General features: G+C 66.1%; 1 protein-coding gene across 2 annotated transcripts; it reads right to left on the bottom strand.

The window, feature by feature from the left end:
* Positions 1-2,661: 2,661 nt before the first annotated feature.
* Positions 2,662-10,732, bottom strand: Nudt14 (nudix hydrolase 14). 2 transcript variants are annotated; one of them, XM_069997766.1, is made up of 5 exons: positions 10,615-10,732; positions 7,627-7,670; positions 6,776-6,840; positions 6,433-6,670; positions 2,662-2,976 (listed from the first exon to the last, which is right to left on the bottom strand). In XM_069997766.1, exons 1-5 carry the CDS (start codon positions 10,693-10,695, stop codon positions 2,685-2,687), a joined length of 720 nt encoding a protein of 239 aa, XP_069853867.1. In that variant the 5' UTR covers positions 10,696-10,732; the 3' UTR covers positions 2,662-2,684. The 2 variants fall into 2 exon arrangements, with proteins under 2 accessions (XP_069853867.1, XP_069853868.1); XM_069997767.1 differs by having other exon boundaries at positions 6,776-6,807.
* Positions 10,733-16,478: the final 5,746 nt, after the last annotated feature.

Raw genomic sequence — 16,478 nt, 5'->3', positions numbered from 1 at the left:
TGGGCTGACAGGTTAGGTGGGGGCCAGACACAATCCAGGCCTGGCCACACACAGAGACCCCCACCAAATAAGGGAACTGGAGCTGTGCTCAGAGCCTTCTGGTTGCTCTTGCACTCTGGCTGGCGGTGGAGGAGTCATCAGAAGGAGCGAGCAGCTCTGTGCTCATCCCTGCCACTGCCCTGCAGCCTGGGGAGGCCGCTTTCTGTCCATTGACAGATCGTGACTCCAATACTGCAGACTAACCATAGTGTGTCCCCAGGTTGCGGGGTGGGGGGGGTCAGGGGGGAAGAGGCCTATGTGGGAAAGACAGGGCCGGCAGCCAGGCCAGCGGTGACCGCAGCCTGCGAGGCGGGGGAGGCCGCACCGCGGCTGGGCTGGGCGGGATCACACAGAGCCTTACATTTTCACCTACATCCCTGGTTGCAGGGCTGGGGGCAGAGGAGCAAAGTCAAGATGCTGTCATGTAGGTGAGAGGGGATCGTGGCCAGCCCAGGGCCTGTGGGTGGGCAGAGACCGAGCAGGGGGAGCTCCGGCATGAAATGGGACCCAGGATCTAGTCCCCCCCATCCACCTCTCCCCCTCCATCTTCCCGGCTTCCTGCTGCCAGGAGGGCAGAGCCCAGTAGGCTAGCTCTGCTTCAGGGAGGCTCTTGTGTGGCTGAGTCTAGCCCAGGACACAGGCTCATTCTGGTAGGGTCACAGTCTCCCTGGGGCCTGTCCACTGGACTGGCCTGCAGAGCAGAGACCCTGCTCCAGCCCCTCCTGCCTTCCTTGGGCCCTTAGGGAGTAAGACCTTTGTTCCTACAGCCAGAGCAGCCAGTGAGCAGGAAGGGCCAGCCTCTTCCTACTCACAGTGGCACCTGCCAGGTATAGAAACCCTCTCCCCCCCAAGTACCCTTTCGCTCCTGCCTGGTGCAGGCCCCACCCAGGCGGGTGGTGTCCACACGAAGCCAGGTGTGGGAGAAGCCGCACTTCCTCATGGTGGGGGGAGACCGCACCAAGGAGGCCCCCAGGGCCTCCCTGCAGGGAGGGGTCGCTGGGCCCAGGGTGGCTTCCCAGAATGGAACAGAGGGAATTGTGGGCCTGCAGAGTTTTCAAACGATGCCGTGGCCTCTCCGGGACTGCGAATCCCTGGCTCCTACACTTTGGATCCAGGCTACCTGCCCCACCTCTCCTGGGAAGGCCTCCGCCATGATCCAGGCTGCCCTACCTCCAGCTGTGCGAGGTAGAAGAGCCTCGAGGCCTGGCCAGGGCACTGCTGCTGCCCAGACAGCCCAGGGGTTGGACAGAGCTGGCTGGGCTGGGGAGTGAGCTTCCGCCCATGTCCGATGGTGCTAAATATAGCGGCCAGAGAGGGGAGTTTCCGGTTACAGCCCCCCCTCCCCATGCTGGGAAATCGATGCCAGCTCCATTAGGCCCAGCGGCAGCGCCTTCTGACCTGCCCACCGGGCTGTGGCGCAGAGCAAGGGGCCTGGACTGCACCCAAGTCCAGGTGCCTGCCCTCCACCTCCCATCCCCCCGTGTCCAGAGCCCTCTCAAGGGTGCTTCAGAGCCAGCTGCCCCACGCAGCACCCCCACAAGTCCCTGAGGCAGCAGAAGGCCTGCAGGTCACCAGGGGGCCCTGGGTCCCAGGGTGAGCACCAGAGAGGCAGAGCAGGGGCAGCAGGGGCTGGGCTGGGCTCCTGTCCTAAGGAGCTTGTCCTGCTGGGCCTTCTCTGGGTGGGGCGGAGCTGAGCGGCTATGCGCCCACTGCTGCCCGCCCCTGGATACACACTGCGCGCCTACCGCCCCTCCATTCACCTGGCTGAGGCCCCACCTGGGTCGTGAGCCATATTTGCATACAGGTGGTGTTGCCTGAGGGGGCGCTGCCTCGGCGCCAGGCCCCCGGGGCGTCCGGCCGGTGCCCTGCACTGCTGTGTGGGCTGGCAGGAGCCGAGGCCTGAGCCCCTGGGGTGGGGCCACGCGGAGTGGGGTGCTCCAGCCCGTCCGGCAGGGGCTGTCTGTCAACCCTGAGGACTGCACCATTTCAGTTCAGAGCCCGGTCCCAGGGCACTGGGTCGGGGAGGGGGGGCAAAGGGGGGACAGGAGGCACAGAGCAGGTCCAGGTCAGTGAGCCACCACCTAGCGTTTGGGAGAAGGGGCTCTAGGGAAGGGCCGGGCCGGGTCACCAGACTCGAAAGGGTCAATCAAGCCTTACCTCACTCCCTAAATGTGGTCTGCGCAGCCCTCCTGCCACCCCAAGGCACACCGGGGCCCGGAGGGCAGCTCTGGGATGTGTGCACTGCACATCCGCACACCCGCAGGCCAGGACCCAGGTCATACCCACACAGGCCTGGCCTGGGCGCGTACCCTGGGCAGGCCGCACACTCCTCGTCCTCCGCTGGCTGAGTGAGGTCCCTACGGCATCCGGGGAAGAGTCCAGCACACCCCTCAGCGGGGTCCTCCACCAGCCGAGAAGTCAGAGCAGGGCAGCGCTGGCCCCTCCTCTCAGTGGGCCCTCCTGAGCCCACTGCCAGCCTCACCCTGGCACCCCTCCCCCTGCCTGGGAGAAGCTGCTGCAAGGCCGTCCTGCAGGGCTCCTGCTCTGTCCCCAGCCCTCTGCCAGCCTGGGGAGCCCACACCCCTGCTTGGGGACATCCCAGGGCACAGAACTCAGAAGTGGCCGCTGGCCAAACCTCGCGTGCTTTATTGGTTCTGCAAGGTGGAGGGCAACTGGGCAGGAAGGACTTCCATGTCTCGCTGGAGACCCAGGTCAGGGGCTATCTGGCTGAAGAACCAAGAGATGGCAAATATAACGCCGAGGGTCTTGGGGACGTCTGGATCATTCGCAAGGGTGTGGGCACCATCCAAAGGCAGATGCAGAACTTCAATGAGCTCGCCCTCCTCCGTCACACCTCCACCTGGTCCCCTGCGCTGGGCGTCTGTCACCTCAGCATAGAACATGGTCTGCCTGGAGCCAGTCAGTCCCACTCCAGCCCTGCAGGAGGAGACAGGACCCCGTGAAATGCTCAGCAAAGCACCTGTAAAACACCCGGTCACCCCACTCCGCACCTCCGCCCTGAGTGTCCTGCCTGAGGCTCCCGACCTGGACCCCTGGTTGGCAGGTCCTTGTAATCTGTCCCCTCAAGTGGCATGGTTCGTGTCAGGACGGGTGTGATTGTGTAGAGGAGACTTGGGACCTTCCCGGGCTCCTTGAGGGTAACCCCAAGACCTCATCAGAGAGGGCTTCATGGCCAGAGAGTTGCTGTCCATTGGCCCAGAGGATACACAACCTGCCATGTTGTAGAGGCCCGGGGCAGAGGCCCAGAGCAGCTGAGGCCCGGCCAACAGCCCGCAAGGAGACACGGCTTCTGTTCATGCCCATAGTAAAATTTGGCAACGGTCCTGTGAGCTGGGAAGAGGACCCCAGACATGGACACATCTTGGATCTGGCTAAGCGCCCTGACAGGTGAGACCCTGGACTTCACATCAAGCGTCTGGATACAGACTTCACACCCACAGAAACCAAAAGGTCCCAGAGGCGGTGGCTGGCATCCCTGCCAGGCCCGCCCCACCCGGTAAGCTCCTGGGGCTGCCTCCCTTCTGCAGACTGAGCCCAAAGCTCCCTTCTAAGGCCCAGGCCATCCATGCCCCGGGACCCCTGGCAGGCTGGGAAACGGGCAAAGGCGCGGCAGGCCTGACGCAGCTGGGCCTGCAGACTACCAGCCTCTGACCCACAGGGCGAAGAGCTCAAGAGCAGTGCTGAGAAGAGTGACCGGGGTGGGAGGGGCCAGGAGCGGGAGGGGGCGGCACAGGGAGTCTAAAGAGAAGTCTGGGTCAGGGTACCAGGTGCGCAACCAAGGCTAGCCGGGCCCAAAGGGTGTGGAGACCAAGTGTCCCACACAGACCTGGGGGCAGAAACGGTGACGCGGCCATGCCTTCCTCCCCACAAGGGCCGACGCGGCCCCCCAGTCCCCTCCGCATCTCCACACCCTTCCGGATGGCCACCCTCTGCCCTTCATGGACGCAGCCAGCCTGTGGCGTCTCCAGCCTGTTTCCCCAGCTCCTGCTTTCACTCACTCAGGTCGTCAGCTGGTCCCTTGGCCTTCCTGGGCTTGCCACGTGTGACTGGTAGGTGAGTGGTCTGGCTTACCTCCAGGACCACAGATAGGAGTGGACGGACCCCCCATCCTGACAGGGACAGGTGCCATGACCTCCCCAGAGCTCACGTCTGAGTAGGATGCCCGCTGGCTAGACTCTGCTAGGCTCCCCAGCACCCTCAGAGTCAGGCCAGAGCCCGGAGGCCCAGTCTACGGACCCGCTGCAGCCAGGGCCCTCCAACCTCCGCAAGACCCATCCCCAATCCCCCCGGCTGCTCCACGGCTGCCTCCTGGCTGAACTCCGCCAGGCCTGGCCCTTGGATTCTCTGGGGAGAGCCGGCAGCAAGCACTGGCCGTCCACAGAGGACCCTGCAGGCAGCCCAGACTGAGCAAGGCGTCCAACCCATTGCCAGGGAAACCCACCCTGCAACTTGGGCCCCTGCAGCCAGGGCTATCGGCCAGGTGGCAGGCCCAGCAGCGAGTGCTAGGAGGCAGAAGAGACGCCTGGCCCTTCCCAGGCAGAAGGGAAGCCGGCCCTCCAGAAGGGCGCCCAGCGGCCAGCACCCCCCTCAGCTGGGTGATGGCCACCACACAACCCGCTCCCCGGACCCCAGGTGGGGTCAGGACCTGGGCCAGGGCTCCAAGGGCAGGGACAGCTGCACCCCAGCAGCCTGTCCTGCAAAGACTGCCTAGCCAGCAGGCCCACAGGGACGCGAATGGGGTGCCGGGCTTTCCCCTCCCCAGAGGCCCGTGGCCCAAGACAGCCTCTCCTCATTCCTGAGCCACACCGAGAAGAGAGCTGTGACTCACCCACCCCCGGCACCCAGGGCTTAATCCCACAGGAAGTGGGGCATCTGTCAGCAGCAGCTGCCACTGGGGCCTGGCTGCTCGTGGCTGCGGCTGCAGGCTGGGGGCCCAGACCCAGTCCTACGGATCCCCAGGTCCCACCCGGCCTAGCACCTAAGGCACATGGGTCCCACCTTTCCTCCAGCCACAGGTTGAAAGCAAGAGGAACCTGCCTGCGCCCCTTCTCCCTCCCTGCGTCCTGTGTCTTCCTCCAAATTAGATCTCCATCCGTCCACCCCGCCCTCACCTCCCGACCACCCACCCCTCACCTCCCGAACGCCTGCCCCCTCACCTCCTGACCACCTGCCCTCACCTCCTGACCACCCCGCCCTCACCTCCTGACCACCTGCCCTCACCTCCTGACCACCCGCCCTCACCTCCTGACCACCCCTTACCTCCTGACCACCCCTCACCTCCTGACCACCCCTCACCTCCCGACCACCCCGCCCTCACCTCCCGACCACCTCCCCTCACCTCCTGACCACCTGCCCTCACCTCCTGACCACCCCTCACCTCCTGACCACCCCTTACCTCCTGACCACCCCTCACCTCCGGACCACCCCGCCCTCACCTCCTGACTACCCCTCACCTCCTGACCACCTGCCCTCACCTCCTGACCACCCGCCCTCACCTCCTGACCACCCCGCCCTCACCTCCTGACTACCCCTCACCTCCTGACCACCCGCCCTCACCTCCTGACCACCCCGCCCTCACCTCCTGACTACCCCTCACCTCCTGACCACCTGCCCTCACCTCCTGACCACCTGCCCTCACCTCCTGACCACCCCGCCCTCACCTCCTGACCACCCCTTACCTCCTGACCACCCCTCACCTCCTGACCACCCCTCACCTCCCGACCACCCCGCCCCTCACCTCCCGACCACCTCCCCTCACCTCCTGACCACCTGCCCTCACCTCCTGACCACCCCTCACCTCCTGACCACCCCTTACCTCCTGACCACCCCTCACCTCCGAACCACCCTGCCCTCACCTCCTGACCACCCCTCACCTCCTGACCACCTGCCCTCACCTCCTGACCACCCGCCCTCACCTCCTGACCACTTGCCCTCACCTCCTGACCACCTGCCCTCACCTCCTGACCACCCCTCACCTCCGGACCACCCCTCACCTCCAGACCACCCCTCACCTCCTGACCACCCCTCACCTCCAGACCACCCCTCACCTCCTGACCACCCCTCACCTCCAGACCACCCCTCACCTCCTGACCACCCCTCACCTCCTGACCACCCCTTACCTCCTGACCACCCCTTACCTCCTGACCACCCCTCACCTCCGGACCACCCCGCCCTCACCTCCTGACCACCCCTCACCTCCTGACCACCTGCCCTCACCTCCTGACCACCCCTCACCTCCGGACCACCCCTCACCTCCGGACTACCCCTCACCTCCTGACCACCCCGCCCTCACCTCCTGACCACCCCTCACCTCCTGACCACCCCTCACCTCCGGACCACCCCGCCCTCACCTCCTGACCACCCTGCCCTCACCTGTACGTGGCCACCTGGCGAAGGTCAGAGGGGGCCAGGTGGTAGCCACACTCCTCCAAAGCCTCCTTGCAGGCTACTTGTTCCGGCGAGAGCCCCGGCTGGTCCAGGAGGCCGGCGCACAGCTCCACCGTCACCCCCACAGAGCCGGGCAGTGCCGGCTGCAGCTCCTGAAGCCCACCCTGGGCTGGGGCGGCCAAGGCCTCGGGAAAGTGGCGCTCCACCTCACTCGCATACACGGCTGGTGGGATGAACGGCCCCACGGTGCTTACCCTGAGCGCCCCACTGGCCTGGCCACCCCCACCACCTGTACTCAGGATGCCCCCCGCTCTGCCGTGCGCCTCACCTGGCCGGAACTGCTTCACCAGCACCAGGCTCCTTCGAGAAGCGTTGAACATGAGCACGGTCACACTGCACGTGGACAGCACGGAAGCAGACGCCACGCTGTGGCCCCACGCTGTGGCCCTGGCCTGTCCTCATTCCCCAGCATGCCTCCCTGTCCCCCAGCCTCAGAACCCCGGTCCCTTCCTCAGGCTAGATATAGCTGGCAGGGTCAGGACCCAGACTTGCTGGGGTCCCGTGAGGGGATGAGGGCGACAAGGACGTGCTGCGGGCCTGGGAGGGCCGCAGTGGGATGGTGGAAGGAGTCTGGCCGCCAGCCACGCCCTCAAGCCAATGGCTGTCCAGTCCACATCTTAGGTGCTGGGATAGGGCAGTGGGATGGCCTCCCTGCCACCAGGATCAGACTCCCGTCTGCAGGCTGGGCTGTGACTCAGGTGGTAGAGAGCCTGCCTAGAAAAAGCAAGGCCCGGGCTGGGAAGGTGGCTCAGTGGTAGAGCGCTTGCCTTGCATGCATGAGGCCCTGGGGTCGATTCCTCAGCACCACATAAGCAAAAAAGAAAAAAGCCGGAAGTGGTGCTGTGGCTCAAGTGGTAGAGCGCTAGCCTTGAGCTGAAGAGCTGAGGGACAGCGCCCAGGCCCAGAGTTCAGGCCCCACGACCGGACCCAAAAAAAAAAAAGAAAAAAAAAAGAAAAAGAAAAAGCAAGGCCCTAAGGTCCATCTCCAGAACCGCAAAACTGTAAGTATAGTAATCATCACAATAAGACGAGAGGAGCAGAGGCTGGCGGTGGGGGGCTCCACACTCCCAGGCCCCAGGGTCAGTCCGAGGGTTGCCCAGCACCACACCTGACCCTCACCTGTCATATGTCTTCATAAAGTCCCAGGACTTCTGCACGCCATTCTGAAAGTGGAAAGATGGCAGCCAGGGTCACGGGCTGTCGGCTCAGAGCTGCCTTACGTGGGGCTTATATGGCCAGACAGACCTACCCCACCGCTGCCAGCCAGGGGGACCTGCTCACTGCCCGCGTCCACTGGAAGTGGGGACTGTGGGGTGAGGGAGGAAGCAGCCACCCGGCTGGAGAGAGGCCAGCGGCCTCCTGAGGCTCTGGGATAGGGGCGTGCACAGGAGAGGCCCCCGCGGGCCCGAGGGGCTGCCACGGGGTGGCTAGGCCCCTGAGACCCAGAGAGGGCCCGGCGCCACCACAGGCAGAGCTGGGAGGTCGCCAAGGGAGCAGAGCAGGGCTCAGGTCCACAGGACGACGGGAGGGAGGGGCTGGCCAGCCTCCCGAGAGGGCTCCACACCAGGCTGACCGCATTGCAGGACTGCTGGATTTGGTGATGTGGTGGACAGGGGGACGCCTCCGTCCTAGATGGCTTCTGCCGTGGTGAGACAGGCTTCCAGTGTCCACACAGGACTCACGGGGCAGGGGTGAGCCAGGGCCAACACTAACAGAACCCTGGCCCCTTCCTCAGACTTCATATAGCTGGCAGGGTCATCTTCCAGGTACACAACCAGGCCGGGACCCAGACTTGCGGTGGTCCCACAAGGAGACATGCTGGGGGGCCCAGGATCCCACCTGGACAGGGCAGGCTCCCACCCTGGAGCTGCAGCAGACAGTGGCCATCGCTCCCTGAAGAGTTTGTGCTGATGAGACTCAACCTGGATTCTGTCCATGCCCCGCCTGTGTAGGTCACCTGCCACTCAGTCTCCAGCTCAGTCTTGAGCCATGACTAGCTCACCACAGATGCCGGGGCTTCATCCAGGCCACGGCTCGGAAACTACCTGAGCCCAGGAGACCTAGTACATAACCAGAGGCCAAGGCACAGCCCTATAGAGGGTTTCCTGGATGAGGCACAGAGGTGAGGAGAGTCCCACAGAGCAGCAAGTCAAGGCCCAGCAGGTCAGCAAGGCCCACTCGGACTTGGCTGCAGCAGAGGCGTGCATCCTGGGCACGTGGCAGCAGCCTGGTTTCCAAGGGGAGTGGAGAGCCAGCGTCCTGCACGGGTCAGGCTGCCCAGGAGGCCCCATGGGGCGAGCCCAGGCCTGCCTGACATCCAGCCACCTGGGGTGAGCCACCCGTCCTGGAAGGCTCCAGGACCGCCCCCTTCCTCTCCTCCATGCCCACCCCCACAGCTCCCTAGAACAGGTCAAGTCCCAGGACATTCTCAGCTCAAGATCAAAAGCCCTGTCAGGCCGTTAGTTCCAGCAAGATGAGTAGAAGGTCTGGTTATTGACCAAGGCACACCGAGGCGGGCAGTTAGGTGGCCTCATCCTGCTCAGGATGTCTTCTGCCTATCCAGGCCTCCTCTTGTCAGGTGCAGCAAAAAATAAAAAAATAAAAAAATGAGCTGGGCATCAGTGGCTCACGCGTGTCATCCTAGCTACTCAGGAAGCTGAGATCTGAGGATCACCGTTCAAAGCCAGCCCAGCCTGGGCAGGAAACTCTGTGAGACTCTTACCCCCAATAAACCACCAGAAAACTGGAAGCAGCGCTGTGGCTCAAGTGGTAGAGCGCTTGCCCTGAGCTGAAGAACTGAGGGACAGTGCCCAGGCCCAGAGTTCAAGCCCCAGAACCAGCACTCACCTTGCGCTGAAGAGTGAGGGACAGCGCCCAGGCCCAGAGTTCAAGCCCCAGAACCAGCACTCACCTTGCGCTGAAGAGTGAGGGACAGAGCCCAAGCCCAGAGCTCAAGCCCCAGAACCAGCAACCCTTACCCCCAGTGGCAAACAGTGCCCAAGCCAGTGTCCTCCTGCTCCTGCCCGTGTCATGGCTCTGCCTGCTCAGCTCTGCTCTGCTGTCATTGGAAACAGGTGAGTGGCCCCTGGCCAAGACTGCAGAAGTGCCCACCCCACACTTCCCAGGAACCTGGGAAGAATGCTTCGTACGGGTCTCGGCAGCTGCATGCTTAAAGCAGCGCCTGCCCGAACTACTGCCTTGGGTCCTGGCTCTTGGGGGCTGAGTCACAGCCCCATGTCCAAAAGCCTCCCTACCCCAGACCAGAGAAAGCAAAAGGACCTCCCAAGTCTCCATCTTTGCCTCTTCACTGGCCCTAGCTGTGTCCCCCTGGACCAGAACTGGCCTTGCTCTATCCTCCAAGACTACCACAGCAGGAAATGGGAGGAACAGAAGCCTCGGGCAGGATGGGCAACGAGTGGCCTGGCTATGTCAGGGAGGGACAGGGCACTCCAGTCCAGGAGGCAGAAAACGCCCAAAGCTCTGGACTGACTGACCTGGTGGAGGCCCGGGGAGGGGCTGTCTTGACCCAGGCCCGTGTTCCTGTGGGAGGGCAGCGAGAGCAGGTGAGGGTGGCTGGCCAGAGAAGCCGTCAGGAAGGTGGCCAGGAGGGGAAGGACGGGAACAGTAGAGGAGGCTGCAGGGACTCGTCCACGCAGGCCCGCGCCAGGCCCTGCTGCCCAGAGCAGCACGGGGAGCTGGCCCGGTCTGCCTGGACCCTCCTTCCTCTCCTCAATCTCCTCCTCCTCCTCCGGGACCCCTCCCGCGGCCTTCTCTAAGCCCTGGGGCCCCGAGGGGTCCCACGCCGCTCTGGGGTCCCCCAGGGAGGAGCTCACCCTGTCTGCGAACCCGCAGCCAGGCGTGGGGATGCCAAGCCCGTTTGGAGCGGGGAGGTGGGCGGGGCGGAGGCCGGGCGTGTGGGTGGAGCCTAGGCTGGCGCGGTGGGCGGGGCACAGCATCGCAGGGGGCGTGCCCGGGGACCGGGCCTCGGTGGGCGGGGCACGGCGGGCGAGTGGGCGGGGCTGTGGTGGGCGGGGCTCGAGGGGCGGTTGGCACGGGGCGGAGGCCCGAGGACCGGCGGACGCGGGGCGCTGCGGGCAGGCGCCTCACCTGGCGGTAGTGCAGCGTGAACGGCCTCAGGTAGGGCGAGCTGGCGCAGGGGCCCACCGCCGCCCCCTCGATGCGGTCCATGGCGGCGGGCAGCGTCCTCGCGGTCGGGACCTGGCGGGCCCGGGGCCGGCTCTGGGCATGCCCAGTGCGCGGCGCAGGGGGGGGGCGGGGCGCGGCGGAGCCGGGCGGGGCGCGGCGGGGCGGGGCGGGGCGCGGCGGGGCGCGGCGGAGCCGGGCGGGGCGGGGCGGGGCGCGGCGGAGCCGGGCGGGGCGCGGCGGGGCGGGGCGGGGCGCGGCGGGGCGCGGCGGAGCCGGGCGGGGCGGGGCGGGGCGGGGAGGGGCGGGGCGGGGCGCGGCGGGGAGGGGCGCGGCGGGGCGGGGCGGGGCGCGGCGGGGCGCGGCGGGGAGGGGCGGGGCGCGGCGGGGAGGGGCGGGGCGGGGCGCGGCGGGGAGGGGCGCGGCGGGGCGGGGCGCGGCGGGGAGGGGCGGGGCGGGGCGGGGCGGGGCGCGGCGGGGAGGGGCGGGGCGCGGCGGGGAGGGGCGGGGCGCGGCGGGGCGGGGCGGGGCGGGGCGGGGCGCGGCGGGGAGGGGCGGGGCGCGGCGGGGAGGGGCGGGGCGGGGAGGGGCGCGGCGGGGAGGGGCGCGGCGGGGCGCGGCGGGGAGGGGCGGGGCGGGGCGGGGCGGGGCGCGGCGGGGAGGGGCGCGGCGGGGAGGGGCGCGGCGGGGCGCGGCGGGGAGGGGCGGGGCGGGGCGCGGCGGGGAGGGGCGGGGCGGGGCGCGGCGGGGAGGGGCGCGGCGGGGCGCGGCGGGGCGCGGCGGGGAGGGGCGCGGCGGGGAGGGGCGGGGCGGGGAGGGGCGCGGCGGGGAGGGGCGGGGCGCGGCGGGGCGCGGCGGAGCCGGGCGGGGCGGGGCGGGGCGGAGCCGGGCGGGGCGCGGCGGGGAGGGGCGCGGCGGGGAGGGGCGGGGCGCGGCGGGGAGGGGCGGGGCGCGGCGGGGCGGGGCGGGGCGGGGCGGGGCGCGGCGGGGAGGGGCGGGGCGCGGCGGGGAGGGGCGGGGCGGGGAGGGGCGCGGCGGGGAGGGGCGCGGCGGGGCGCGGCGGGGAGGGGCGGGGCGGGGCGGGGCGGGGCGCGGCGGGGAGGGGCGCGGCGGGGAGGGGCGCGGCGGGGCGCGGCGGGGAGGGGCGGGGCGGGGCGCGGCGGGGAGGGGCGGGGCGGGGCGCGGCGGGGAGGGGCGCGGCGGGGCGCGGCGGGGCGCGGCGGGGAGGGGCGGGGCGGGGAGGGGCGGGGCGGGGAGGGGCGCGGCGGGGAGGGGCGGGGCGCGGCGGGGCGCGGCGGAGCCGGGCGGGGCGGGGCGGGGCGGAGCCGGGCGGGGCGCGGCGGGGAGGGGCGCGGCGGGGCGGGGCGGGGCGCGGCGGGGAGGGGCGGGGCGCGGCGGGGCGCGGCGGAGCCGGGCGGGGCGGGGCGGGGAGGGGCGCGGCGGGGCGGGGCGGAGCGGGGCGGGGCGCGGCGGGGCGGGGAGGGGCGGGGCCGCTGCACCCGCCTGCCGCTCCCCAGAGCCGGACCACGGGAGAGAGGTGCGGGTTGCCCTGGTTCCAGGAGGGGCCGGCAGGGCCCGGCGCGCAGGGGAGTCGGGTGGGGGCCCCGCCCAGCCAAAGGCCTGTGCAGCCGTGGCTGGCAGGCCGAGGGCGGGGGTTTGGGGTGCAGGCCGCGGGGAGAAGGGCTGCCCCAGGGTCCTGGTGCGGACCGGCCTCCTGTCCAGCTGAGACCCCCAGGCCAGCCGGGAACCCCCGGGCTAGCTGAGACTCCCAGGCCGGCTGAGAACCCCCTCCTGGCCAGCTGAGACCCCCAGGCCGGCTGAGAGCCCCCTCCTGGCCAGCTGAGACTCCCAGGCCGGCTGAGGCCCCCCCGGCCAGCCTGGCTCCTGTAGCTCAATGCCCAGCAGCGAGAGCAGGATCGTGTGGCTCACAGGGTGTCTCCCCAGCCCTCGGGAGGCTTTCCATCCCTGGCCTGCTTCCAGAGTCCTGGAAGCTACCTGTGACCACGTGCCAGGAGACCCCAGGCAGGAGGCCCCGGCTGCGCCTCCTTCCTCCCGCTGGGGCCACTTCCTGCCATGGGTGTGCGGGACGTGGAGACTGGTCAGCCTCAGCCAGAGCCCCCTCCACACGAGCCCCTCTTCTCCTGCCAGACAGCAGCCGCATTGTCCTGTTAGCAAGCTGAGGGTCTGCGTGCCGGGCAGTGCTGGCTGCCCGGTGGAGGCCAGGGCCACATGTGCTGGGAGCAGGCTGTTCAGGGCGCTTAGGCCATTGGCCAGGTGGCCGATGTGCTGATGAGTGGCCTTGGTGTGCTGGAGCCCAGAGGGAGAGGGGCTTGTAGGACGGGGAGGAGGGAGGACACCAGGGCCCCTAGCAGAGGGCAGACCTCTGAAAGGCCCCTGTGGGGCGGGCAGCCTGGGGGCCAGTGTTGGAGACAGTGTAAATGAACACTGGTGAGTAGGGCATTCCGAGCCCCAGCCTGAGGGATGCCCTGGGAAGTGTTTAGCAGCCTGGGCAAGGAGAGAGGTAGACAATGGCTTCCCACAGGGTGCCGATTCTTCCAAACATTGTGACGTCCAGGCCCAGGCCCAGGCCCAGGCCCCGGCCCGAAACTCAAGGGTGCTGTCCAGGGACCTAGCAGCAAGAAGACCCCAGGGGAGAAGGGCAGCTGGGAAGGCAGGGAGCCCAGGCACCTGGCAGGCCTCGGGCACTGTCCGTCCTGGCTCTAGGTCCGGTCCTCCCGCCTGCTGTGTGTCCAGGCAGACACACTGGGGAAAGTGGCATCCAGGCAGCAGCCCTGTGGCACACAAGGGGCCGGGCAGTGAATGCCCGCAGGCACAGCCACTGCAGCGGCCTCCCCTTCCGAGCCCCAGAGCACCATTTCCAAGAACATGTCCCCTGGGGCGTGTGGAAACCATCTACAGCACTAGGCAGCCCCCCCCCACTCCTCACACCTCCCTGGAGGGACAAGGGACCCGCCAAAATCCCTTCCGCGGCTCTGCTGCCTGGCTCCCCATCTGCTCCAGGGTCAGCTTCCCGTCCAGCCGTGTGGACGTCTCTCAGGACCCCGCCTTTGTCTAGAGAGGTTCAGCCTGTGTTGGGATGGGGCACGCGTACTCTGCGGGCCCCTTCCTTGCAAAGGTCACGTCTCACTGAGCACCAGTGGCTCCCGCCTGCCATCCTAGCTACTCAGGAGGCTGAGATCTGAGGATCGCAGTTCAAAGCCAGCCTGGGCAGGAAAGTCCGTGAGACTCTTACCTCCAATGAACCACCAGAAAACCAGAAGTGGTGCTGTGGCTCAAATGGTAGAGCACCAGCTTTGAGTTGAAGAACTCAGGGACAGTGCCCAGGCCCAGTGTTCAAGCCCCAAAACCGACAAAGGGCATGTCTTTGCTTGAAGATGGGACGTCCAAGTGACTTCAACAACTGGGAGAGGATCTGGCATTTTTTCTCAAGTGGGTGGGAGCTAGGCTTGATGAATTTCTCAATACCTCGGCTGCTTGTGTGCATGTTTGAAAGTTTTTCCATAGCAGACTTTGATTTTTTTGTTTGTTTGAGCCACAGTCTCATATTAGCCCAGGTCCACCTGGGACTTGAGATCTTCTGACTCCTGAGTGCTGGAACTGCAGGTGTGTGCTGCTCTGCCCAGCTCAGAATAGAATTTCTAGAAGATCAAGTGCCTGAAGGATGGGTGGGGCTGTCATTCCTGTGGTCTCAGGCACAGCCTGAGCAGAAGCCTCCAGGGCAGGTGTCCACACTGGAGACGGCAGTGGGGAACTGTGGCTGGATCCAACAACGGAGAAAAGCTGGGCACTGCTGGCTCCCGCCTGTCATGCTAGCTCCTCAGGAGGCTGAGATCTGAGGATCATGGTTCAAAGCCAGCCTGGGCAGGAAAGTCCAAGAGACTCTTATCTCCAATAAACCACTAAAAAACCAGAAGTGGTGCTGTGGCTCAGACAGTAGAGCGCTCACCTTAAGCTGAAGAGCGCAGGGACAGTGCCCAGGCCCAGAGTTCAAGCCCCACGACTGACAAAATAAATAAAAAATAAAATTTCCCTCTGTATATCATCTTTACAATATTTTTAATCTAAAAATAAAACTTTATCATAAAGGTGATACAGATGGATTACAGTTACATAAGTAAGGTAATAAGCACCTTTTTTGTGAATACGTTACCCCCTCCCTCATTTTCTCCTCCTGCCCCCCCCCACCCCCGCATCTCCAGTTAATCACAGAAAAAAAAACAGAAGTGGTGCTGTGGCTCAAATGGTAGAGCGCTCACCTTGAGCTGAAAAGCTGAGGCAGTGCCCAGAGTTCAAGCCCCACGACTGACCAAAAAAAATAATAAAATCATTATAAAAACAGGAACGCAGGATCCACGCACAGTGACTGTCTGGGTTGGCCACCGCCAGCCTGCGTTCATTACTTGCATGAGGAATTGCTTTAACGCTGCCAAGGCTTATGCCGCTCTTTCAACCCAAAACACCGCTCCAGAATGTTATGTAGGTTTTACTACAATTGGAAAATTAGAGGAAACTGGGGGGGGGGGGCAGGGTGGCTCAACGGAGCTCAGGGGTAGAAAGGGGGCAGAGGGAGAGGAAGGAGGGAGAGGGGAGAGAGGGGTGAGGGGGAGAGGGCAGGGAGAGGGGGCGGCAGAGCCCAGGTGGCCCTGAGGGCCAGGGTGTGGAGGCAGGAAGATGGCGCGGGAGAGGGAATTCTCAGCTCTGCTTCCCCAGCCCCCTCCGCTGCCCCCCAGCTCTCCTCGGAGGTGAGCGCGCCACCGCCTCTCCATGGAGCCGTCATGCTGCCCTGCCTGGCACTTCTGTGCACTTCTACGTCCATCCGAAGTGAAATTCCACCAGCAAATGGGCCTGCCTCTGCCCTCCTGGGCCTCTGCCCTCTGCCCCCTCCTCCATGGTCTGTCTGTGGCCTGTTCAGGATAGACAGCAGGGCGTTCTGCTCCAGGGCTGGGCTCCCTCAGGCTGGCCACTGGTCCTGTGAGCTCATCTGTCCTCTGCCCTCTGTACCCTGTGAGGCCGGGAATAGACTGTCTGCGCAGGTCCTGCCCACAGGCTGGGGACATCCTTGGCTGTCTCATCCTCTCCACTGCCTTCCTGTTGTTTCAGAGAAACCTGGAGGCAGCCTTGGGGTCTGAATGTTCATGTGTCTGTGCATGTGTGTACCAGCCCATGTGCATGTCAGTTCTGGGAAGTGGAGTCAAGATCAGGCTTTCCCAGGGCTGGCTGAGGAGGGTCCCCAGGGGCCAAACACTCTGTAGAGTGAGGAACTCCAGGACTCCTCTCTTTTGGCTGAGCTCTGGCTGCTGTCTTCTGCCCAGGTAGCCAGGCCCTGGGTCTTGATGCCAGGCCACGGCTTGAAGGACAAACCTCTGAAAATGAAGTGGCCAGGCAGGCGCTGTGGCTCACGCCTATAATCCTACTCAGGAGGCTGAGATCTGAGGATCCAGGTTCAAAGCCAGCCCGGGCAGGAAAGTCCATGAGACTCTTATCTCCAATGAACCACCCAGAAAACAGAAGTGGCGCTTGTAGCTCAAGTGGTAGAGCACTCGCCTTGAGCTGAAGAGCTGAGGGACAGCGCCCAGGCCCAGAGTTCAGGCCCCAAGACTGACCAAAAAACAAACAAACAAACGAAGTGGCCAAAGGTGAGATGCGGTTCCTCCCAGCCCTGCCTCAGCCTGGGCTCGGCCCAGCCCCTCCCTGCCCACGGTGATCCCCAGCCTGCGGGGCCAGAAGGCTGGGGCCGCAGCCTTCCCTACACAGAGGCTGCCCAGACAGACCCTGTCTGCTGGAGAAGCAGCCTTCCATCACGGGCC

The sequence above is a fragment of the Dipodomys merriami genome, unplaced genomic scaffold (genome assembly GCF_024711535.1).
Source record: "Dipodomys merriami isolate MVZ:Mamm:240054 unplaced genomic scaffold, mDipMer1.0.p SCAF_50, whole genome shotgun sequence".
Lineage (NCBI taxonomy): Eukaryota > Metazoa > Chordata > Mammalia > Rodentia > Heteromyidae > Dipodomys > Dipodomys merriami.
Note: the sequence above shows the minus strand (reverse complement) of the source record. Positions and strands in the feature narration are given on the sequence as shown.